The sequence below is a fragment of the Pithys albifrons genome, chromosome 24, assembly GCF_047495875.1.
Source record: "Pithys albifrons albifrons isolate INPA30051 chromosome 24, PitAlb_v1, whole genome shotgun sequence".
Classification (NCBI taxonomy): domain Eukaryota; kingdom Metazoa; phylum Chordata; class Aves; order Passeriformes; family Thamnophilidae; genus Pithys; species Pithys albifrons.
Genome location: NC_092481.1, coordinates 490,654 through 513,366, shown reverse-complemented (window position 1 = coordinate 513,366; position 22,713 = coordinate 490,654). Strand labels below are relative to the sequence as shown.

At 47.6% G+C, this 22,713-nt stretch overlaps 1 protein-coding gene across 1 annotated transcript; it reads left to right on the top strand.

Moving 5' to 3' along the window:
* Positions 1–7,421: 7,421 nt before the first annotated feature.
* STX12 (syntaxin 12) lies at positions 7,422–21,905 on the top strand. The gene is made up of 9 exons (XM_071576995.1): positions 7,422–7,573; positions 10,961–11,030; positions 12,781–12,880; positions 14,624–14,761; positions 16,354–16,397; positions 18,228–18,333; positions 18,814–18,886; positions 19,057–19,139; positions 20,470–21,905. Exons 1-9 carry the CDS (start codon positions 7,465–7,467, stop codon positions 20,560–20,562), a joined length of 816 nt encoding a protein of 271 aa, XP_071433096.1. The 5' UTR covers positions 7,422–7,464; the 3' UTR covers positions 20,563–21,905.
* Positions 21,906–22,713: the final 808 nt, after the last annotated feature.

Below are 22,713 nucleotides of genomic sequence, written 5' to 3'. Positions count from 1 at the left end.
CCATGTCCTCAGGGCAGGTACAAAGAAGCTGTCTGGCAGCAGGAAGTCTGAGGTCTGCCAAGTCCACAGCTGCAACCAGCTGCTCCAGGCAGAACCAGCAGCGATTTGCCATGAGACACATCTTGTGAGAGCCTGGGCTTTGATGTGTGCAGCATAGCAGCCCTTTGAAAGGTGCTGAAAGTCCCTCTGGGATTATCTTCTGCTCTCATTGCTATCCCATCCTTTTGCTGAGCCTCCCCCAGTGACTTCCCACAGCAGTGGGTTCCATTGGCTGATTACACGAATTGGTTTGAATTTCTGTCAAATAGCACCTTGTTCTTGGTTAAAAATAAAATAAAGATGTGCTCAAAAACTTGCTGACAGAGTCTTGCCAGTCCAGTGTCCTACCTGACTCCCAGCCCCCGGACTGAAGCTGTGCAGAGACAGAGACATCACACCAGGACCACACGTTCCCCTGGGCCATCAAGTATCTCCCACCTCTTTGATGCAATCACTGTTGTTCAGTTTGTGCAAGGTTTTCCAGTACCAGGAACTTTACCAACTTTAGCAGTGAATTGTGATTTGAAAGAAAATGTTTTTGCCTTGTACTGGCTCAACTGTACCACATCATTGTCTGCTTTTCATTTGCTGACTATGGATATCTGGGTCTTGTCCCTGGTTTACTGTTGCCAAGTACAACCTATAGCCTGATTTTAAAACCTTTAGAGCATTTAGCACCTTCCAACCCACCAGCACAAAGGTTGTCTCTGATTATAGTGCCTGGCACTGGAGAATAAAATAGCAAATGAATGAGCAGTGAGCAAAGAGTTTTTCCTAAAGAGTGGGAAAATGCCAAATGTTCTCACCCACTCAGATGCTCAGTTCTTCGAAGCCTTTGCCTTCCTGATCAACACTGTCATGGACTCTCCTGAAATCAGTCACAGCCAACAAGCTTCATTCCTGCCTGCTGTGGAGCCTGATTATTGCTGTGAGCACGGCGGGAACACAGGGATCTCTCCAAGCCACACCATGAGTCTGGTGGAGGGGAAGCAAAGCCTGGCTGAGGGCACAGGATTCTGTCTGGTACACAGGCAGCTCTGCTGACAACTCCAGTCTCCTGTGTTGTTCACACAGCCTTCCCAAGCCCTGTGTCAAGACTTTCCAAGGATTTTGAGGCACTACAGAAAATTAAGGCAGTCTCTCAGGTCTCTGCCATGGCTTGACAGACACTCCTCTGTGCCAGCATGCAGCACATGATCAGACATCATCACCATTGTCCTGCCATCTGCATCCCCTCTGTGACTGCTATCAAAGAGTGGAATCCTGGTGAGGAACTGCTGTGCAGAGCTCTGGAACAACTCTTTTCATTCTCTTTGCATGGTCAGGGGATTCTCCAGCTCAGAGGGGTACAGGCTGGGCACATAATTTGAAAACAACAGAAACACAGCTAATGGTTAGGTAGCATGCCCAAGCAGAAGTGAGTACATGATGCCTAAAGAGGTTTCCAAGACTTCTCAGCCCCACTTTTCTTTCTCTCTCAGATTCCAGGCTCTCCAAACTGAGCCTCAATGACCTGCCCATTGCCAGCCAGGGAGCACTTGCACCTGGCAATGCATGGGCTCTCACTGCTGACTGGGAGCAGTAAGTACCTATTGTGTGAAAAGTACCTCCAGAGAAGAACTGATCCTGACAGGCAACTCTCTCAACACCTCCTTGCCTGCCAAACATTGCTGTGTTCACTAGGAATGCACATCTGTGGTCTCAGAACCCAAATCAGCAGGCAGAACTATAGTTTGACAGCCTTCCAGTAATCACCCAGATTGTGGTGACCCACGGTGCCACTTTACTGGTCATGTCCTTCTCTGTGGTTCCAAATCTTCCTTTGAACTGACGGGTTTCCAGTGCATTCAGCCAAGCAGACAAAATGTTTTCCACATCCTGCTTCCCTCTCCAGGGATCACTCCAAATTAGATTTATCTCTGAATTTATCTCTTCTGATTTATCTCTTTGAAGACTGTCATGAACAGGCATTACAGGCACTCTGGACCTGCTAGTTGTTTTCTTCCATGATTGAATTTAGCTTATGAAGAAGAAAGATCCTAAATTCATGCCCACAGCATGCAAGCTGGTGACTCCTGTGATGGTGACACAGGGCAGACAGCTGTGTGTGACCCAGCCCATCCTTCCTCACCTCACATGTGTGTGCTCTCGCTGCCACCCTCTTTTGCTTGTTTCTTGGGGGAGAAACCTACCATTGAGAAAGGACTCATCTTTCTATGAGAGCTGGAGGGTTTCTGGTACATCTAGGAAAGTAGGATGTATTCCCATTGCTGTGTCCATAGGCAGAAATGTGGCACAGGTGCAATCCCAAAGGTATTGTGAAGCAGCAGATGAAGCCTGACATCAACCCTGCACTGTGTGCCACTGTGTGTGCCTTACACCTGAGCAGTGACTTCTGTGGTCTGTGAGCAATTCCCCTTCTTCTACTGCTCATTTGGTCTGTAGGATTCATTTCTCAGTAGCTGGTCCCACGTCATTGAAGAAGTGTGAGATACTGGTAATCCTGCATTTAAAGAATTGATTCTTCAAATATTGAATAAATTCCCCAACTTAAAACCACTGTAAAATTTTTTTCTTATAACTGTTGCCATGAGAGAACCCCCACAAAGCAGAACTCTGAGCCAAGTTAATGTAGGATAAGATAAAAAGTAAAGGTCTTTTACTATCAGGCCTACAGCCCACAGGAATTCATGATGACATCCTAGTGCCCCTCAGTTCTCGTTTCCATGGCTTTTATAAAATGATCCCTCCAATCATCACTTTACACATTTCTCAGTCTGGCCCTGGTCCTGCCCCTGGTCCCACCCCCAGAAATTGGGTCTGGGGTCGGCGAGACCCTCTGTCTTCATCAGCTCCTCTTCCTTGGGGTCCTGGGGTTCTTCCAGTTCTGACTTCTGGGTCACTCTGACCTGTGTTTATGTTTTGTTCTGCAGCCTTTCTGATAGTCTTCAGCTTTTCTGCCTTGAAGAGAGTCTAAACAGCTAAAAGAATTTGAGCTACTAATCTGTGGTAGGGGTTAGGATATATAAACAATGAACTTAGGCTGCCAGAATATCAGCATACTAAAAATCTACTTTGCTACAGCTACAAATACTTCTAAAATCTATAAAAATGAAAAATCAAAAACCCCTTCAGCATCATAACCAAGCTTTACTTTTTCTACAGGGATGGCCAGAATTGGAGTTGAGAGATCCAGAGACACAACACAGATGGATTTTGCAGTCTAACAGTTATGCCTGATGGTGATGGATGTGTGTAGAGTGGGAAATAGCCAGCATGAAGATTGAGCTGTGCTCCCTTTCTCCCCCCTGGGTCAGTCAATGTGTGCAGTGAAATCATGACCCACACATTTCCTTCTTGTGGAATTAAGATTTTTTCTGGTCTTCCCAAAAAAACCTCACCAAGCCTCAACTCCCAGTGCACAAAAGCACCTAAAGAAGGCACAGGGGCTGTTCAGCCAGACAATGTCATGTGTAAATTGTCAGGCAAGAAATTTCCACAATAAAGCATGTCCATCTTCAAGCAACTGTTTTGTCTGTCACCTCTCCTGAGCTGATCCTGAAAAAACATAACAAAAGAGAAAGAAAAACATCTCTTCATCCCTCAGCTGAGAGTGTCATTATTCTTCAAAGCAAGGGAGGGAGTGTGGGATTTTATCACCATAAACCTGCCACACTAACATGGACACTATTTCAGAGGCACAGCTCATCCAGGAGAACACACTGTACAGCCAGCTGCAACCTAACAATTCCAGCCTCATTACAGACTTTCAAGAAACTGTAATTCAATGCAACTAAGACAGGGACCTGGACTTACACAGTAGCCTTCTGTCAATAGACAAAAAACCCCCAACTTTTAAAGTGCTGCTTCTTTTCTTTAAAGTGTATTTTCATCTCCTGACAATGGTTTACCTATTTAGTGTATGTAAGGTACCACTTGCAGTCCAAAGTACTTGCTACTGCAATCCAACACCCCCATATGTTTGCTTTACTTCCATTTATTTTACAAAGCCTTTCTTAGAAATATAATTTTTGAGGGATCAGGTTTATTTCTTCTAGATTAATTCTGAAGCTGAAAAGCAAGTTCCACTTTTTTAATGCCAGTTCTAGTTTGTTAATGCTCTTAAACAGAGTAAAAAGCAGTGAATTACTAAAATATGTAGTAGTGTTTATTGGGATTTACTCCATTCTATTTTAAATTGATTTCTGTCACAAATGGTGCCCTCTCCACTGGTGGCCTTCTTTGGCAGAAGCCCTGTTTGTGCTCACCAAAGATTGCTGAATGGGAACAAGGGTTTTAACAGCTCAGGACCTGAAATATTTGCCTCCAGGTGGCTTCAGGCCAGCCAGGTCAAGCCAAATTCAACAAACTGCTCACGTGCATCAAGTTGAATAAATATCTATTTATAGAATCACAGAATGGCTTGGGTTGGAAGAGACCCTAAAGATCACTTTGTTCTACCCCCTGCCCTGGGCAGGAACAACTTCCACCAGCCCAGGGTGCTCTAAGCCCCGTCCACCCTTGGACACTCCCAGGGATGAAGCAGCCACAGCTTCTCTGGCAACCTGTGCCAAGGCCTGCCCACCCTCACAATATCCCATGGAAACCTGCCCTCTGGCAGTGGGAAGTCATTCCCTCTTGTCCTGTCACTCCATGCCCTTGTGCCTCCCCTGTTCTCATGGAGATGCTTCAGGTACTGGAAGATCACAATAAAGTCACCCTGGAGCTTTCTCTGCTCTACTATACAAGTTTCAGCCATGGCCCTGCTCCATATTTACCATCATTTTGACCTGTTGTGGATGCTTCTGGAATTAGAAGTTATCGTACCAAGCATTTCTCAAAAAAATATTTACACTCAATCACATAGACACTGACTTTTCTAGCTCTTACATGGCATGATCTCAGTTTTTTTAAAGATTGGATGTACATTAATTACTTAAAATACTACAGCTTCTGCAGCAGGGAGCAGAAATGGATGATCACTTGAATTTCTCTGCTCTTGATTTGAAAGCATGTGCCTTATCCCTGGCTGTCACAGCAGGCCTGACCCGGGCTGGGCTGGTTTGGCCTCTCTCCAGAGCCGTGTGGCCAGCAGGACCAGGGCAGTGACTGTCCCCCGTGGGACTGTCCCCCGCCTCGGCACTGCTGGGACACTCCGGGCTCTGCTCCAGCTCTGGCCCCTCTGCACGAGGGACACACAGGGGCTGGAGGTGTCCGGGAAGGGCAGCGAGGCTCGGGAAGGGTCTCGATAACATGAAGGAGGTGGGCTTGGTCACCCTGGGAAGGAAGAGGCTCGGGGGCCCCGCATTGCTCCCCACGACCCCCCAAGCACCGGGTGGGCACAGGGCCGGGCTTTGTACCAGGGCAGCAGGGACAGCCCCAGCGTGGCCTCAGCCGGGACGGGGCACCCTCAGCCGGGACGGGGCACACTCAGTCGGGACGGGGCACCCTCAGCCGGGACGGGGCACCCTCAGCCGGGACGGGGCACCCTCAGCCGGGACGGGGCACACTCCGGTCAGGCACCAGAGCCGCGCTCCGCTCCCGCTGTCGGTGCTCTGGCACGGGCAGGGCTGCGCCGGCCGCGGTGCGGGGCCCAGACCCGGCGGGGCTCGGGAGGGGACGCGGTTCGGAGTGCCGAGGTCACCGTGGGCGCTGGGCTGGGCTGGGGGCGTTCCGGGGGTCGGGCCCCGCCGGTGTCCCTGTGCTGGCACCGTCGGTTACTCCGTGGTCACTCCGTGCTGTCCCCGGCGGTCACTCCGTGGTCACTCCGCGCTGGCCCCGCCAGTCACCCCGTTGGTCACTCCGCTGATCACTCGGCGGTCACTCCGCGCTGTCCCCGTTGGTCACTCGGCGGTCACTCCGCGCTGTCCCCGTTGGCCACTCGGCGGTCACTCCGCGCTGTCCCCGTTGGTCACTCCGCGCTGTCCCCGTTGGTCACTCCGCGCTGTCCCCGTTGGTCACTCGGCGGTCACTCGGCGCTGTCCCCGTTGGTCACTCCGCGCTGTCCCCGTTGGTCACTCGGCGGTCACTCCGCTGATCACTCGGCGGTCACTCCGCGCTGTCCCCGTTGGTCACTCGGCGGTCACTCCGCGCTGGCCCCGTTGGTCACTCGGCGCTGTCCCCGTTGGTCACTCCGCGCTGGCCCCGTTGGTCACTCCGCGCTGGCCCCGTTGGTCACTCGGCGGTCACTCCGCGCTGTCCCCGTTGGTCACTCCGCGCTGTCCCCGTTGGTCACTCGGCGGTCACTCCGTGCTGTCCCCGGCGGTCACTCCGTGGTCACTCCGCGCTGGCCCCGCCAGTCACCCCGTTGGTCACTCCGCTGATCACTCGGCGGTCACTCCGCGCTGTCCCCGTTGGCCACTCGGCGGTCACTCGGCGCTGTCCCCGTTGGTCACTCCGCGCTGTCCCCGTTGGTCACTCGGCGGTCACTCCGCGCTGGCCCCGTTGGTCACTCGGCGGTCACTCGGCGGTCACTCCGCGCTGGCCCCGTTGGTCACTCCGCGCTGTCCCCGTTGGTCACTCGGCCGTCACTCCGCGCTGTCCCCGTTGGTCACTCGGCGGTCACTCCGCGCTGTCCCCGTTGGCCACTCGGCGGTCACTCCGCGCTGTCCCCGTTGGCCACTCGGCGGTCACTCCGCGCTGTCCCCGTTGGCCACTCGGCGGTCACTCCGCGCTGTCCCCGTTGATCACTCGGCGGTCACTCCGCGCTGTCCCCGTTGGTCACTCGGCGGTCACTCCGCGCTGTCCCCGTTGGTCACTCGGCGGTCACTCCGCGCTGTCCCCGTTGGTCACTCGGCGGTCACTCCGCGCTGTCCCCGTTGATCACTCGGCGGTCACTCCGCGCTGTCCCCGTTGGTCACTCGGCGGTCACTCCGCGCTGTCCCCGTTGGTCACTCCGCGCTGTCCCCGTTGATCACTCGGCGGTCACTCCGCGCTGTCCCCGTTGGTCACTCGGCGGTCACTCCGCGCTGTCCCCGTTGGTCACTCGGCGGTCACTCCGCGCTGTCCCCGTTGGTCACTCCGCGCTGTCCCCGTTGGTCACTCGGCGGTCACTCCGCGCTGTCCCCGTTGGTCACTCCGCGCTGTCCCCGTTGGTCACTCCGCGCTGTCCCCGTTGGTCACTCGGCGGTCACTCCGCGCTGTCCCCGTTGGTCACTCGGCGGTCACTCCGCGCTGTCCCCGTTGGTCACTCCGCGCTGTCCCCGTTGGCCACTCGGCGGTCACTCCGCGCTGTCCCCGTTGGTCACTCGGCGGTCACTCCGCGCTGTCCCCGTTGGTCACTCGGCGGTCACTCCGCGCTGTCCTCGCGTGCCCATCCCGGCCCCTCCCGCCGCTCCCCTCGCAGTGCGCAGTGCGCAGGCGCGGCGCTGGCGCAGGCGCGGTGCGGGCGGGGCGCGGCGCGGCGCTGTCAGGCCGGGCTCGGCCATGTCGCTCGGGCCGCAGGACCCGCCCGGGCCCGGCGCGGCCACGCCGAGGGACTTCGGCGGCATCATCCAGACATGCAGCGCCAACGTGCAGCGCATCGCGCAGTACAGTGAGTGCCGCGGGGCTGGGCGGGGTGTCCGGGCGGGGTGTCCGCGCCTGGGGCGCGGCTGCCCCCGGGGGAGATGCCATGCCCGGCCTGGGAGGGGCGCGGGGACAGCGCTGCCGTGCTGGCCGTACTGTCCATGGAGTCCGTACTGTCCGTGTTGGACGTGGGGTCCGTGCTGTCGGTGGGGTCTCTGCTGTTCGTGGGGGCCATCCTGTCCATGGGGTCCCTGCTATCCATGGAGTCCATACTGGCCGTGCTGTCCGTGTGGTCCGTGCTGTCGGTGGGGTCTCTGCTGTCCGTGGGGTCCATCCTGTGCGTACTGTCCGTGGGGTCCGTGCTGTCCGTGGGTCCGTGCTGTCCGTGCTGTCCATGGGGTCCATCCTGTCCGTACTGTCCGTAGTGTCCGTACTGTCCGTGCTCCGCTCGGCCCGGCCCGGCCCGGGAGGGCTCGGGGGTCGCCGCTGTCCCGGGCTGGACGGGCCGCGGTCCCCCCGCGCTGCCCCCCGGGCTCGGCGCTGCAGCCCCCTCGGTGCCGGGGCTGTCATTAGAGAGGGCTCCGGTACTGCGGCTCGTCGCTGAAATCCGGTGCTGATCGCTGCTCTTTCAAGGAGTCCACGTCCGAAGGAGTCTTTGGTATAAGCCTTCCTAAGGATACAGCCTTTACTGAAAACGGTGTGAATTGTTCAAGTGCCCCTGCAAGTTTTTAGGGGCAGGGTCAGTTCAACGTGTTGATTCCTCAGAAAGCTGGTGACTTCTCTGATTATGCAAAGCTACAAATATCACTGAAACTGCTTTACTCAGTGATGGTCGTTTCCTCTTGGTCGGGCGTGGCTAAATTGCTTCCAAGTTCACCAGATAACAGGGCTTGTCTGGCTTTTTTTCCCTTTTTTCCATTTTTTTTCCTTCTTTACACTTCTTCTGCCTTCCATGGGACTCCAGTGAGCCTCCTGTTGTAGCAGCTCCGCTCCTCTCCCATAGGACAGGCTGTGCTGTGTCATGACCCGCAGCCATCCTATCGCGGTGCTCTGCCTGTCTCGAGTGAAACAAACAGCCTGACGGTTTTATCCAGGGGGTTGGGAACTCACAGAACATCTGACTTAAAGTTAGTTAACTTTATTAGGCATGTATGAAAGCTTTCCATTCAAGCCTAGAAGAAAAAGATACACTGAAGCCTTAAGGCTGTCCTCATTTCTCCTTTCATTCCCTATAAAGAAAAGAGCAGGCAAATAGTAGGCACAGCTGAGTATTATTCACTGCTTTGGAAAAGCTCTGTGGAGTGAGCATTTCACACAAAATGTACAGAAAACTGGTGGCCCGAGCTGGCAAAACTGTTACTTGCTCAAGTAATGTAACAGCCCTGCAGCTGGAGCAGAGATTGCAGGGTTGTGAGTGAAGTTAACTGTCAGATAGTCAGGAGGTGGAATTAAAAGGGCTTGGAGACTGGAAGCTGTTGGCTGAGGGGACTCCCTGTGTTGATGCATACCCACTATCCAAAGAATAAAGAGCCCCAGCCCCTTCCTTTGGTTTCACAGACACTTTCCTCTCCTTTTGTGTAGAGTGTGTGTTGTTGTTGGCTGAGATAAACTAACCGAAGTGAACTGCTGAACCTGGCTCAGGATAGAACAAACAGCACAATGCCTGGAAATGGGACTATGCAAGAATCTCCCCCAGTGGAGAAAAACAAGTCCCAGAGTATCTGGACATTAATGGCACAAATGCCATTTGCCAAGGCCTCGACATGGCACACAGAGTGCAATGCCCATGCTGTGAGGTCTGTGCAGTCTTGCTTGCTGGAACCAAGCTCAGAGTATAAGAAGTTGCCAACCAGCTCCTCATTTTATGACCTAGCAGAAGTCTGGAACTCTCAGTGAGAATATCCTCAGTGGTGCAAAATCTAATTACTGGCTAATTACTGATTAGCTGGTATTGCAGGCTTGGCTGAGCTGCCCTTGTTATGAGCCATTGGACATCACTTTAAAAGAAGTGGCTGTTGTAGGGATCTGATGTTCCTTCAGCAACACATTTAGTCAGCTGCAGAGGCTCCAGGCTGAAAGCAGAAGTTACACAGGAGGATGTCACTGAATTGGCAAAAGCTCTTGGTAAACTCACAGGGTGATTCAGTTCAATTCAGCTGCCCATGGAACTGTATATTAATGTGATCCTTCTTGGTCCTGCCTCTCAGTGGTGATGTGGTAACATGCAATTTCATGATTGATTTGAACTGGTCCATCTTTTTGCTGCTGTTGTAAGTGCTGAGCCCAGCACTTCAGTAATAATAAAAATGTGCTGCCACAGAATAAAGTGGATCATCCTCTTGATCTGTCAAAAAAGTGTTCTAAGGTAAAGGGAGTGGGGAGAGAAGATGGTACTTGCTTTCTAGGTAGGTTAGTGGTTTGCTGTGATTTATTGTGAGGTTTCAAGGTTTCATGATCACTGATGCCTGGACAAAGGAAGCATTGGAAAAACATGGGAGATAGGGGAGAAGGAGGTCCCAAATATCTCTTTGCACTGCAACATAATTTCAAATTGGTGAAAGCCAACTCTGAAGTGCACACTGCTATCTGCTGTTCTTGAAAGATTGTTTGTGCCAGTATTGTGAAAGATTTGGGCTATCATGAGTAGAGAAATTGAGGTCTGGTTGGGTTTTTTTCCTTCCTTTTTTTTTTTAACAGAGCTGTAATACTTTAAGTAACTTAAAAATATATAAAAGTGGCAACACAGCATAGTGAAGTTGATCTGCAGCAGCAATAGCCTAAAATACAGAAATAGCAAGGCTGATAGAAACAGTCACCTCTGTTAGTTGGTCTAAAAAGATTGAGGAAAAGGAGAGCACAAGGTTTTAGCTCCACAGACTTGTCTTCAGGGTATCTGTGGCTCACTGTGCCTTTCTTATCTGCAAGTTAGTTTGTTAGGCTGAATCATGTCTAGGTAGGGTTGTTTAAAATACACTTTGTATTTCACAGAATCCCAGAATTGATGGGGTTGGAAGGGACCTCTGGATTTCAGCTAAAGCAGGTTCCCCCAGAGCAGGTTGTGCAGGATGGTGTCCAGGTGGGGTTTGAGTATCTCCAGGGAAGGAGACTCCACAGCCTCTCTGGGCAGCCTGTGCCAGGGCTTTGTCACCTTCACAGCTGAGAAATTTTTCCCCATATTTAGATGGAACTTCCTGTGTTTCAGTTGTGCCTGTTGCTCCATGGAAGAGTTCGGCCCCATCCTCTTGTCATCAACCCTTAAGATACTTGTATATATTCAAAGCAAAGACTGTGTTGTCTACTACTTAAGTCAAACATTGAAATAAATCTTTTTGGGAAAGCTAAAAGAATATATTCAAGGAATAAAATACATTAGAACTTGTCTTACTAACTCATCTTATGATCTCTTTATCTTCAGCTGCTCAAATAAAGAATTTGATGAGCCAGCTGGGAACAAAGCAGGATAACAGCAAGCTTCAGGAAAACTTGTAAGTATTACATGAGCAAACATTTGATTCCTTTCTGTATTCTTAGAGGAAGTGGGTTACTGAAATGCTGTATTAGATGTATTAGTACAGTCCTACAAACCCAGAATGACTAACTGCATTAAGTAGTTGACTGGACAAATTAAAAAGTCTGCAGTACTCTGGAGAAGCCATTCAAAGCTGTTGGGTAGTAATGGTCCTCTGTTGTTCTTCTATATAGCTTTTCTATTGTTTATTTAAAAAGCAGTAGGACCTCAGCCATGCATTGGCATTGTTTGTCCTCTGAGGAGTAGCCATGGGAGCTTCACTTGTGCTTTAGGAGAAATGAACACCATACTTGGTCCTCACATAAGGAAAACCATTGAGGAATCCCCATAATTTGTGGAAAGGTGGCTTGTAGTACAGATGTGTTTAGGCAATAGAAAGATGAGCAATTACATATGGCAGCCAAAATGTCACATGTAACTTCAGAAGAATAATATGCCAGTGGGGACAATGTAGAAGGTATTTAAACAGGTGTCCAAACTGACACCTGGAGAGATCAAACAGGGACTCTGCATCTGTGCATCTTTCACAAATTCATGAAGCATAAGTAGCAAGTTATGAAAATAATAATTTCTAGGTGATCATCAAAGAAAACTTGAAAGTAAGTTCTTCGTTCTCTCTTCATACAACTGTACCTTGAACCTCTGGATGTGTAACTTTCCTGGTGTTTATGATAGCTGATCTTTTGATAAGTTTGTGACTTGTGGTGGAAGCTGCACCCACACCGCGTTTGAAGGATGAGATCAGAGCCCAGTTAGGAGAGAAAGGAATTTGCTTCCTTGAGCTTCTCATTGGCTCAGTCTCTGTTGAATCAGTAGATTAAAGGACTAATAACTGGTAGCCAAACAAATGCCTTTTACATTTGACATCACTGTAGAAGGGGCATGATCTCTCCTCTGTGAGGTGAGAGGGGCTGCACCCCACAAATTGGCAGCTGCTGCACAAACTTTATGCCATGGGTGGTTCATTCAGCTCACAAAAACAACTCAGACAGTAACGGAGCCTGAACGCCTTGATTTGTGCATTTATGGGGTTGAGTAGGTGACTTTACTTAAGCATATTGTGCCCATTGACTGAAAAAGAAATTGTTTCTTGTTTTATTTTTTGTGTCTCCCTGGTTTACATTGTGGTTTCTGTGTAGTAGTATGGGCACTTTGCAGCAGTAACTTCAAATTGCAATATGGTTGGAAAACAGAGGCTCAAGGGAAAGCCTTGCAATTTCTGCAGTAGAAGCTGGATCATTTCTCTCTCTAACCATAATTTTTCACAAAAATGAAGAATTTAATATCTCAGAGTCCCTATACTTTTATCAAATGTGCATTTAACCAATGGAGTTGGTGGTTGTCAAGTGAACAGTTAATTACTAACCGATACCACAAGGAATTCACTCAAAAAGAGGGACTGTGTTTACTGTATAAAGTTATTTCTCTCGTATGCCATTGGAGAAAAATATATTTGTAAAATTACTGAATTATACTGGTTAGCTGGGAGCACAGAAATTATTGGAATCTTTTTTAAAAATGAGGTCCAGCATCATGAAGTTGCTGTTAAAAACTAAACGTACATCTCTGATCCTTTAGGTTGAAAACAACATCTACTGTAAAGCTGAGTGATCTCAGAACCCCTATTTAATCATCATTTTGGACAAATGCTCAGAGACTGCTTTTTAGGTAGGGCTTGTGTAACTGCTTTTGAAACTTCATTTCAGACAACAGCTGCAACACTCTGCAAACCGCCTTGCCAAAGAGACCAATGAATATCTCAAGGAGTTGGGGTCTCTGCCACTCCCCCTGTCTGCTTCTGAACAGGTAGGCAGGCAGAATTTTCTGGACATATTTCTAGATCACCCATTTCATGAAATTAGCACAGACCACAACCTCCCAAAGCCTGAACTGGCACAGCTGAAGAGACAGCAGCCTTTTGGATTGAAGGATGTTGGTGAAGTCGGGAAACTCATTAAACTGGCTGCATCCTGGCTGCTTATATCACACTGTTTCCCAGGGGCAAATAGGTATAAAACTTTCTCACATGAGAATAAGAGATGCTAAATGCTTGGGGAGAGCTCAGTATGGAATTCTGTTTTTTTCAGTAAGTTTCTGAAAAATAATCTCATTTACAAAGTGCCTGGTGGTGCAAGGCAGTGTTTTAGGGTAAGAACTCAGAGCAAACTCCTGTCAGTGTGAAGTGTGATCATACCAGAAAGCTTTCCCTGGCATGTGATTTATTAGTGGGGGGAGTGGAGAAGCTGACTCACCTTGCTCATATTTGAATAAAGCAAAATATAACAAGGCAAAGACTATGATTTTCTCTCTTATCAAATAGTAGTTTGAGTTCCTGCTACTTATGGGAAAGGGAAGGGGCAGTCTTGTGCTGTTCATTTTAATTTACCCCTCCCTGCTTTCGTGATGCTGTTGTGGGGTGATCTGGAGATGTGGGTCAGCAGATGTTGGTTTTGTCTAATTCTGTATTTAAAGGTTCATATCCCAGTTGGAAGCACAGCCATGTTTTGCTGGTTTGTTCAGCAAATATTTTTCCGTTAATCTTCCTGTGGTGAACAATATCCTGTCATGTGCATCTCACAGTCCAGAGAAAATTCAGTCCAAATCTGCAGGAACTGGCATCAGCATGCTGAGGATCTGCTCTGGCAGGAGGATTGTTGCTTCAGAGGACTCAGATGGAAGCCATAGTGTATTATGAGGCTGCTGTAGTGGCTTATTATAGAAAATATATAATTGAAAAGATTTATTTCCTTGAAATGAGTGTTGAATTGATACAAGCTCATTGCTGGATTACAGTCCTGGAAAGCCACAGCTTGAGCCAGCTGTTGAAAATCTCTCTATCAGAAAACATAAGAACTGACCTAGTGCTGGCTTTTCCACAACTTTTCATTTCCCATCTCTGGGATGGCACAACACTCAAAGGACATGTTCTGTGGAGGCTAAATAAGTTGACACTGTAAGATGAAGATGAACAGCATTATTGCAACTGGTGAATTTGGAGAAAAGATAAACTGAAATGGTTATCAGGACTAAGGATGGTATCTGATCTGATAATAATGGGCTTCTGGTGTAGCATGGCTGGGAGAGACAGCTTAGGAGACTGGGGCAATGGGTGTTGTCATTAGTTCTGGAAGTGTGGGACTTCCCATATTTGTAAGAAGTACTATAAGGTTGGCTGAGTAGAGGAATGGAGGGGAAAGGCATTGTAAGTAACTAAAAGGTACATAATTAAATGTGGTGGATTACTGGAATGTGATTTGAATAAAAGTAATGGTGTAGAAGACCACTCTACTTCAGACTTAAAAGTGGATTGAAATTGGAGACCTTTGTTGCTCAGAACTGTCCTGCAGCAGGCAAGGCATGGAACATTTTCAAAAAGGAATTAAAACCCGGTGAGCTTTTTGTTCTCTCCAGTGCCCCAGACTGCTGGAACCAAAAGATCACTGAGTGCCAGCACTCACTGTTGTTCTTATGGTGGGTTTTTGAGAGTCTGACAGTCACTTTATAACGAATGGGAATGTCTGAACACTTGTTTGTGTTTCACTTCCTCAGCGCCAGCAGAGGCTTCAGAAGGAACGATTAATGAATGACTTCTCCGCGGCCTTAAACAACTTCCAGGCAGTGCAGAGACGAGTGTCAGAGAAGGAGAAGGAGACTGTAGCGAGGGCGAGAGCTGGCTCCCGGATCTCTGTGAGTATTGGTTGGAATTTTGGAACAATGAGTCTTCCAAGAGATCTTGTACTTGCCTTCCAACCTCATATCTGCCTCCTGACACCTCACTGAGTGCAGCTGAACCCTCAGTGCTTTAGTTTTGCCATTCCAGATGTTTTGAGTAGTCTCTCCTTTCAGAGTGCTCTTTGTCGATATAGAGGAGAGAAGGAAACCTGGTAGTTGCAAATGTTGTGGAGAATGAGGTGGGGAGTCAAAGTGCAGTGAATAGCAAAGCATTGCAGGCTGCTCTCCACTTGATGTCAGCCCTGGGCTATAAAATTTGAGAGTTCAAATGACAGCTTACCACACCTTAAATTACATCTCAAATCTCACACTGTGGCACTTTATATTCCTATACCTTCTGTCCTGCTAATACCTCCAATGTGTGTATGTGTGTATGGCTCAGCTTCAAGAACGAAGATTTGGGCAGGGCTGTCCCCACGTGCCCTTCCAGCCTGTGCAGTGGATTTCAGGTGAGGCTCAGCGTGCGCAGAACTGGCCCCACCGTTTCAGTCCTGAGGTTCATCTGCCACGGCCGAGCGAGCTTGGACAGTGCCAGTGAAGTTCCTCAGGACTAGAACCTACAGCACCCGGCATTGCCCAGGAGGTCTCCCATCCAAGTACTAATCTGGGGCTGCCCCTGCTGAGCTTCCGAGATCTGACGGGATCGGATGGCAGGGAGGCATTTAACTGCCTAATGTGTGTATAGGGGGAGCCCCTTATACCGAGCTGGGCTGTGGACTGACAATCAGAAGAGCTCAGGCACAGCAGGCATCAGAAGGCTTGATCAGAAGGCTCACAACTTAGGGAGTTTATTCAAGATACGTTAACAGACAGCTCTTCACAGCTCATAGTAGAAGTAGTTAGTTCCTAGAAGTTCCTATTACATCACCTCACATCCTAGTAGATCTAGATCTGACTAACTCTCACGCAGTAATATCCACACCTTTGATGCACTCTAACATCCAACATGCCACCACATCATTGATTAACCAATTCACCTTACATATACCACAGCCTCTCATTGGTTACAAGCCACCACACATACTCCAGGTAGCTCTGTTCTCTTTAAGGTAGAAGTCCATACAGCTTTCCTTAAGGGATGCTCTTGCACTCACCCCTACATGTGTTCAAACCTTTTTCCTGTTATGTTTTGTCAAACTCTTGTGGCTACTAAGAATACATAATGAAAAGGCCATTGAAGGCATTTCCCTCCCCTTGACTCAGGGCTTTTGTGTTAGCTGTGCAGTCTTAATTTCTGAAAGGGAACACATTTATCTGTTAGATTATGCTCTAAATTTTGTGTTTCGTGTTGGGCAAGGAAGTGGCAACCATTGACAGCTGATCCAAGGACATGGACTGTCTGCTTTTGATCATTCAGTTGCCTCTGATTTGCAGAGACAATCTGAATCTAAAAATTTGAATGTGAATGTTAAATCTGAAAGCTGCAGTGATAGTAGCATTCCTCCAAGAACTTTCTGGACAGTACTCTTGGTCTTCAAGATCCTGCTGGTGATGTTGTGAGTGGTCCTGGTAGTCTGTGAGACTCATGGCTCCTTTCTCTCTTCCAGGCTGATGAGCGGTTCAGAGAAGAACAGCTTGTTTCATTTGATAGGTAATAACTTCTTGTACTCTTGAGGTTTTCACTACATATAACTCAAGTTTTTATGGTAAGATATGTTATTGAAACTTGGGCCAGACTCTGCTGGCTGAATGCAAAGCAAAAAGAGTTGAAAAGCAATTATTACAGCACATATAGTAATCTGTGTAAAAAATTAACTGCATGTGACAGTATTTTATCTTCCTTACATAGAGATGTGGGATTTCTACCCTGAGGGGACTAGTACTGTCCTTAGCAGCTGGAGCTCCTGGTTTTCTGGCCTGTAAGCACAAGATTACCAGACCTGATTTCACTCACTCTGACTCTTTCCATAGAGAGCTGCATATTTATTTTGTGGGTTTGGGTGTTCTCCAGCAGCCCAGTTGGAGCTATTGCAGAGTAGCAGATTAGGCTGCCTCAAATTCGGAAGTCCTGGACAATCTAATCCTAGAAGATCCACAACAGATATCATTACTGTCACCTGTCAGACCATTGTGTTACTCCTGCAGACAGTGTGCCTGCATGGTAGATGCTTTATAAACTGCTACACCAACTCTACAGAGTGGCAAAGAGAACCTGGGACCCTCCAGAAGTGTCTGTGGTTACTGGGTCACTTGGGTTGAAATCTGTTGGCCCCATCTGTATAAATCATTTCACTTCCTGAATCAAGATCTTGCTTACCTGTCTCAGCTATACATCCTCCCTCTGCAAACTGCCCTTCATCTGCTCAGCTGCTTGTTGTGCATCCCTTCATTAGCCCTGGACTTTCACTCTGAGTCGGGGTTGAAATCCCAGGCTGTCCAGATTATGCAGGTACTGGGACACTAAGGCAGTGGGACCCAGACAGGCACCTGTTCATGCAGAGCCTCTTAGCTCAGGGAGAGATGGTGGCACTCTGCAGCTATTCCACATTCCAAGCTGCTCCTTTGTGCTACATGCCAGAAACTTCTGCTTTAAAAATCTGCAAACCCTATGGGCACCTCAGAGCTGAATTACTGGAATGGTCAGCTAGGTAACTTACTCATGTAAGTCTTCATTTCTTGAGGCACTTTGAGACTTTAAAACTTACTATTTGGTGTTGTATACCAAATACTGGAATGTTACAGTGCTTCCTGGCACACTTCTCTGTTCAAAAGATGGAGGTGTTGCTCTTGAAGAACTTTCTAAGCTGAGCATAGAGATGCCCTTGTGTATAGGTGGTATACAGTTATACCACTGTAGCTGGTATAACTTCTGCAGCAGTTGTGAAGAACCAGCTGTCAGGAGAGAGGTAGACTGAGATCCAGAGTTACTTGGTTTTTAACATCTCTTCTGGTGTGTAATATAATTTGAAGTTCTTACTGGACTAATGCATTAAAATACTAAAACACTTTACCTCCAAATGCCAGATAGCAAGCAAGGCTCTCTGAATCTAAATGCTTGTCAGGTGTACTTTTGTTCTGATAATGTGCTTGCAGGTTACTCTCTACCAAAGCTTTTAACACTGATTTCTTCCTTTTGGGGGGATGGTAAGAAGGAAGAAAGGTACAAGTACTTAGAAACAAAAGCAGAACTGATGTAAGCAGGTTTCTTCTATAATGCTGTAGATAATTGTCACATCCTAGAAGTGTTCTCTGTAACTGCTTTCCAGTTCCTTCACTCTACCTGATCTGTCCCTTTTTACAGCTGTTCCAATTTGTGACTGTTGTCACAGATCAGTCCTGTCCCTGTGCACAGTGCAAGGGCCAAGAACCCGGGGCTGGTTCTGTAGGAAACTCTTCAAGTCACTGGTGCTTTGCTACAAATGCAGCGTGGAAGTGCCTATAGTCAGAGAGAGAGTCATACTTTCTTTCTCTCTCTTTGCAGTGGTGAAGATTGGAATCAAATGCAGTCTCAGGAAGAAGATGTGGCAATAACTGAACAGGACCTTGAACTCATTAAAGAAAGAGAAACCGCAATCAGGCAATTAGAGGTGACCAGTAGATCCTGCACAGTTAACAGTATTGGGAGATAAATCAAAGGAGTGCAGTGCTAATTAATAGGATGGGCTGAGGAGAGCTGAAGGTGGAGGAACAGAGTTCCTTGTAGAGAGGATTGATGCCAAGGTCAATCTCCAAACTCCTACTGAAAAAGGTATATTTTCATTCAGTGTTGACTGGTGGTGCTTCAGAGATGGCCAGAGCAACTCCTGTTCCAGTGTTCATCTCAGTTCCACACTGTGTTGATTCTTTCATCCCATACCGTGGGATGAAACAAATACACAGTAGCAGGTGCATTGTAGGCTCCTGTGCTAATCCCAAATTGCACAGACAGTAACATCAGGTCACCTCAGTCAGAGAATACTGGTGCCTATCCTGACCCTTTGAGCAATGGTCAGAAGGAGGTACTAAGAGTGAGGATTAGAACAATTGTACCCAGTGTTGGCTGTAACTTGTTACATTCTTGTCTTAAGGCAGACATTTTGGATGTCAATCAGATATTTAAGGATTTAGCCATGATGATTCATGACCAAGGAGATATGATTGGTAAGTGCATTTGGACAATAAGAAGTTTCTTCTAAGTTCACTAACAAGTTTTGCCTATCTAGTTTAAATTTGCCAGTATTTTGCATTAAAAGTATTGTGTTTCTGTTTATAATTTTTGAACACTGGACCTCTGAAATATTTTACAGTGAGTTCTCTTGTTTTTTCCATAGATAGCATAGAGGCAAATGTGGAAAGTGCAGAAGTCCATGTGGAAAGAGCCAGTGAGCAGTTACAGAGAGCTGCCTATTATCAGGTAAATTCTATATGCTTGTTTTATTCTCAGTGTATAGTTGAGCAATAATGGAACAGGCAAAGCAAGACACATACTGAGCACTGCAGCACCAAACTAGTTCAACTCATGCAAGCTGGCACTTATTCAGAATTAGCTGCAAGGAATATATAAAGCATTTGAGTCAAAAACACAATATGGAAATTCACCTTCTACTTCAGAGGAGACAGAGTCTGTCTCTTCATGTAGGTGTGCTCTGCAAGGCTAAGTGTTCACCTGTCTATGTTGTTCGTAGGAGTTAGCAGAACAAACATCAATTCTTATGTTGTATCCAACTTGTAAACATCTCAGCCAAGACACTGACATGCAAAAACCCATGCCCAGACTCAGAGAACTTCCAGTGGCTAGGATTTGCAGCACTCCTTTCCAGCTCCTGAGGTTCTATGCCATAGTCTGTCCTTCCTGTCCCACCAGGTCTCCCGCAGTGGTTCTCACTGCTGTGTTACAGCCAGTGTTTCCTGTCGGTTACTTTCACCATCCTTGTCCTGTAGGTCCAGGTTCTGTGAGGCAGTTAGGGTCCTGCTTCAGTCACTGCTGGGACTTCAGGCCTCCACACAAGATAAATACTGGGCTCTTCCAAGCTTTGGAGTGGGAGGTACTGGAAAGCAATGAAACTCCACTGCTGTTTTGTGCAGGGGAGGGAAGGAGCTTTTACCGTCTCGCAGCATTTAGTAGCATTCTCTCTCTCTCTCCATGGCTTCCTTTAGATAAAGTTTTGATAAATTTTAAGTTTGGGAGTTACTGGACATGCTTTGGATGGGGTTTTTGTGGATGGAGAAGAAAGTGGTTATATATAACTACCCTCAAATCCTTAATTGCCAAGTTAAAAATAGTTGGCATATATGGATGGACTGTACTTTCCTGTGATGAATAAAGTGAGCAAAGCTGTAAAATCCAAGTACAGTAACTGTACATTAAATCATTTAAACTGTAGAAATGCAGCACCAAGCCTAAGTGGCCGAGGGGAGATAGGATCAGAGAACTACTTGGGAGTTTGATTAGGCATACCTGAAAAACCTAAATAGCTGGACAGGCTTGACTTTCTCTGAGGCTTGTATTTTCCTTGGGAGAAGCAAAACCCATCATATTTTGACTTAACTGCACTCCTAAAACTAAAAACTGTAAAATCATGTAGTGTAAGGAACATGTAAAAGTGTTCAGACTACTTTGGTTACTTCTCTTGAGTAACTGGGTATCAAGTGCTCTGGTTCACCCAAGTTAGTAACAGGAATTGTGGTTTTTCCTCTTGTCAACTGTCCCAATGTCAGTGTGGTTTTTTTTCTTCTCTTATTAGAAGAAATCCCGTAAGAAGATGTGTATCCTGATGTTTGGCCTTGCTGTGGCCTGTCTAATCATAGGACTGATTATCTGGGGGGCAACAAAATGAAATCTTCCCATGGAACCCACTCCCACTGCTGAGATTTTTTCTCTCAGAGCGAAGGCTGACCAGTCTCGGAGATGAACTGACCACCCTGAGAGCACGAGCTGGAACTACTTCTAGTAATAGATATTAGCAACTAATGTGCAGATAACTAGTATTTGGAATTAGTGAACCATGGAGACATTATTTATCAGTTTATATACAAATTATATTGTTTTATGTAACTAAAATCTTGTGGGTTTGCTTTCTGTAATGTATTATTCCCTGTCCCAACTGTATGCTGAAGTGTGATCAATAATTGGAGATGTTTTGTTTTTGACAAGTGGCACAACTCCAACATTTTGTATGTGTAGGTAACTTTGTTGGACTGAAATGAGAATGACATTCAAAGACAGCACACCACCAAGTCACATTATGTAAATCCAGCAGTTTCTAAAGTCTCCAGTATCTGCCCCATGGTTTTATTGTCTCCAAGTGCTGTGGTTCTAGATTCTCTTGAAGAGGAAGACATTGTTACAGATTCAAGAGAAAAGGAGAGTATGTATAGATGATAGCTGGAACCACTGCCTGCTGGTCAGTTTAGCCTTGAGACTTCAAACTTTGTTGTTTATTTTTTTAATTGTGGAAGAGGCTGTTTTTTCCAAAATGCATCATTTGAGGACAGAATGATCTTTGACTAACAGTCTCAACAATGCAGCTTCCTTAGACAGACTAGCTGGTCGTTTATTAGTGATCAAATAAATCTCTTCCAATGCTGACTTTCAAGCACTAGGTATGCAAAGTTTAGGTGCTACTCCAAATTGGTTTTAGAAGCTTCCAGGGAGAAAATCACACAAAGATGAGGAAGTGGGCACTTAAGTTTACAAGTTAGCAAGATAGATGAGTGTTAGCAGAAATCTTGCTTCTGGAGAAGTACTTTTGAAGCTCACTCGTAGTGTATTAGTAAATATTATGTGTGGGTTGTGATCATGTGGTGTTTTCCATTCTTTATGAAACAGAAAGTGCAGAAACTTCCTGAGTGAAGTGCTAGGATATTCAGACTGAGGATGTGTGTGCAAATGAAAAAGATTGCTGGTTCCAGCTCACAGAGCTGGGCAGAACCCAGCAGCCACTCCCCACTTTGATGTAGCTCTGAACTGACATGCACTGAGGGAACAGGAATCTGTCCAAAGCCCAAGGGGGTGTGGTATATGCAGCATACTGACCCATTTTGTATTTATTCCATGTCTCCTCTATAATAAAGTAAATGTGGAAGCTGGGAAGGGAGGGTTCTCCCAATTGCACAGTGGTTTGCACTATTGCGCCATCATTCCATCTAATAATCATCAATAAACACTTCTAAAAGCTTCTGTCAGAGCTCCTTTCTCTTTAGACACTGGCACAGGTGTGTTTGCAGTTCCCTCTGTAAGCAGAGCAGAAGATTTTACATGAGCACAGTGGTGTCTCCTGCAGCTTTGCTTCAGTGGTCCCTGATTCTTGGGTGGAAACACGGAATTCCCTTCACAAGGACATACACAATGCTCCTGGGCAGAGTCCTGTACAACAGCTGATCCCTGAAAAGTTCATCTCATGCCCTAGAGCAGTGTTGGGTCAGCCTTGACTATCTGCCTGTTGCCAAAACTCGGAGTCTTTGCTGAGCCTGTACCATAAAATCTGACTTTAAAGCAGGGGAAGTGTGTGATGTTCTATTCCTTTTTTAAAGGATTCCTCGGAAAAGGTAGAGCCTGCTGCTCTGTGCTGCCTGCTGGGCAGAGTCCTCTGGGTGCCACACTGCTGTGGGAGGGAGGGGGAGAGCCCCTTCCTCCTCACCAAGCCTGGAGGGCCTCTGGGAGCTGGAGCTGAGAGCACTGCTGCTGGTTTCTGGGTTCAGGGCTGCTGTAACTCCAGACTCCTCTCTCTGCACAGCTGAGATGGTGCCCACACTCCTTCAGACAGCCCTGACTGACCTTCCCGAGCTGGGGGGCCACTGGGGCCGCGCTCGCGGTGCTGCAGTGCCGGATGGGGCTCCAAGCACGGCCCCAGCACTGCCGCTCTGCGTGGGCATCCTGGGGACATGCGGCTTCTGCCGGGCCCTGAGCCCAGCCCATCCCATATCCCATCCCTGAGCCCATCCCTCATCCCATCCCTCATCCCATCCCTGATTCCATCCCTGATTCC

What these genes read in the sequence shown, in the direction of transcription:
- STX12 (XM_071576995.1), top strand. Translation starts at nt 7,465, where the DNA reads ATGTCGCTCGGGCCGCAGGACCCGCCCGGGCCCGGCGCGGCCACGCCG. An exon ending in GCAGCGCATCGCGCAGTACA is followed by an intron (nt 7,574 to 10,960) that starts GTGAGTGCCGCG and finishes CTTTATCTTCAG; the next exon opens with CTGCTCAAATAAAGAATTTG. An exon ending in TGACCAAGGAGATATGATTG is followed by an intron (nt 18,887 to 19,056) that starts GTAAGTGCATTT and finishes TTTTTTCCATAG; the next exon opens with ATAGCATAGAGGCAAATGTG.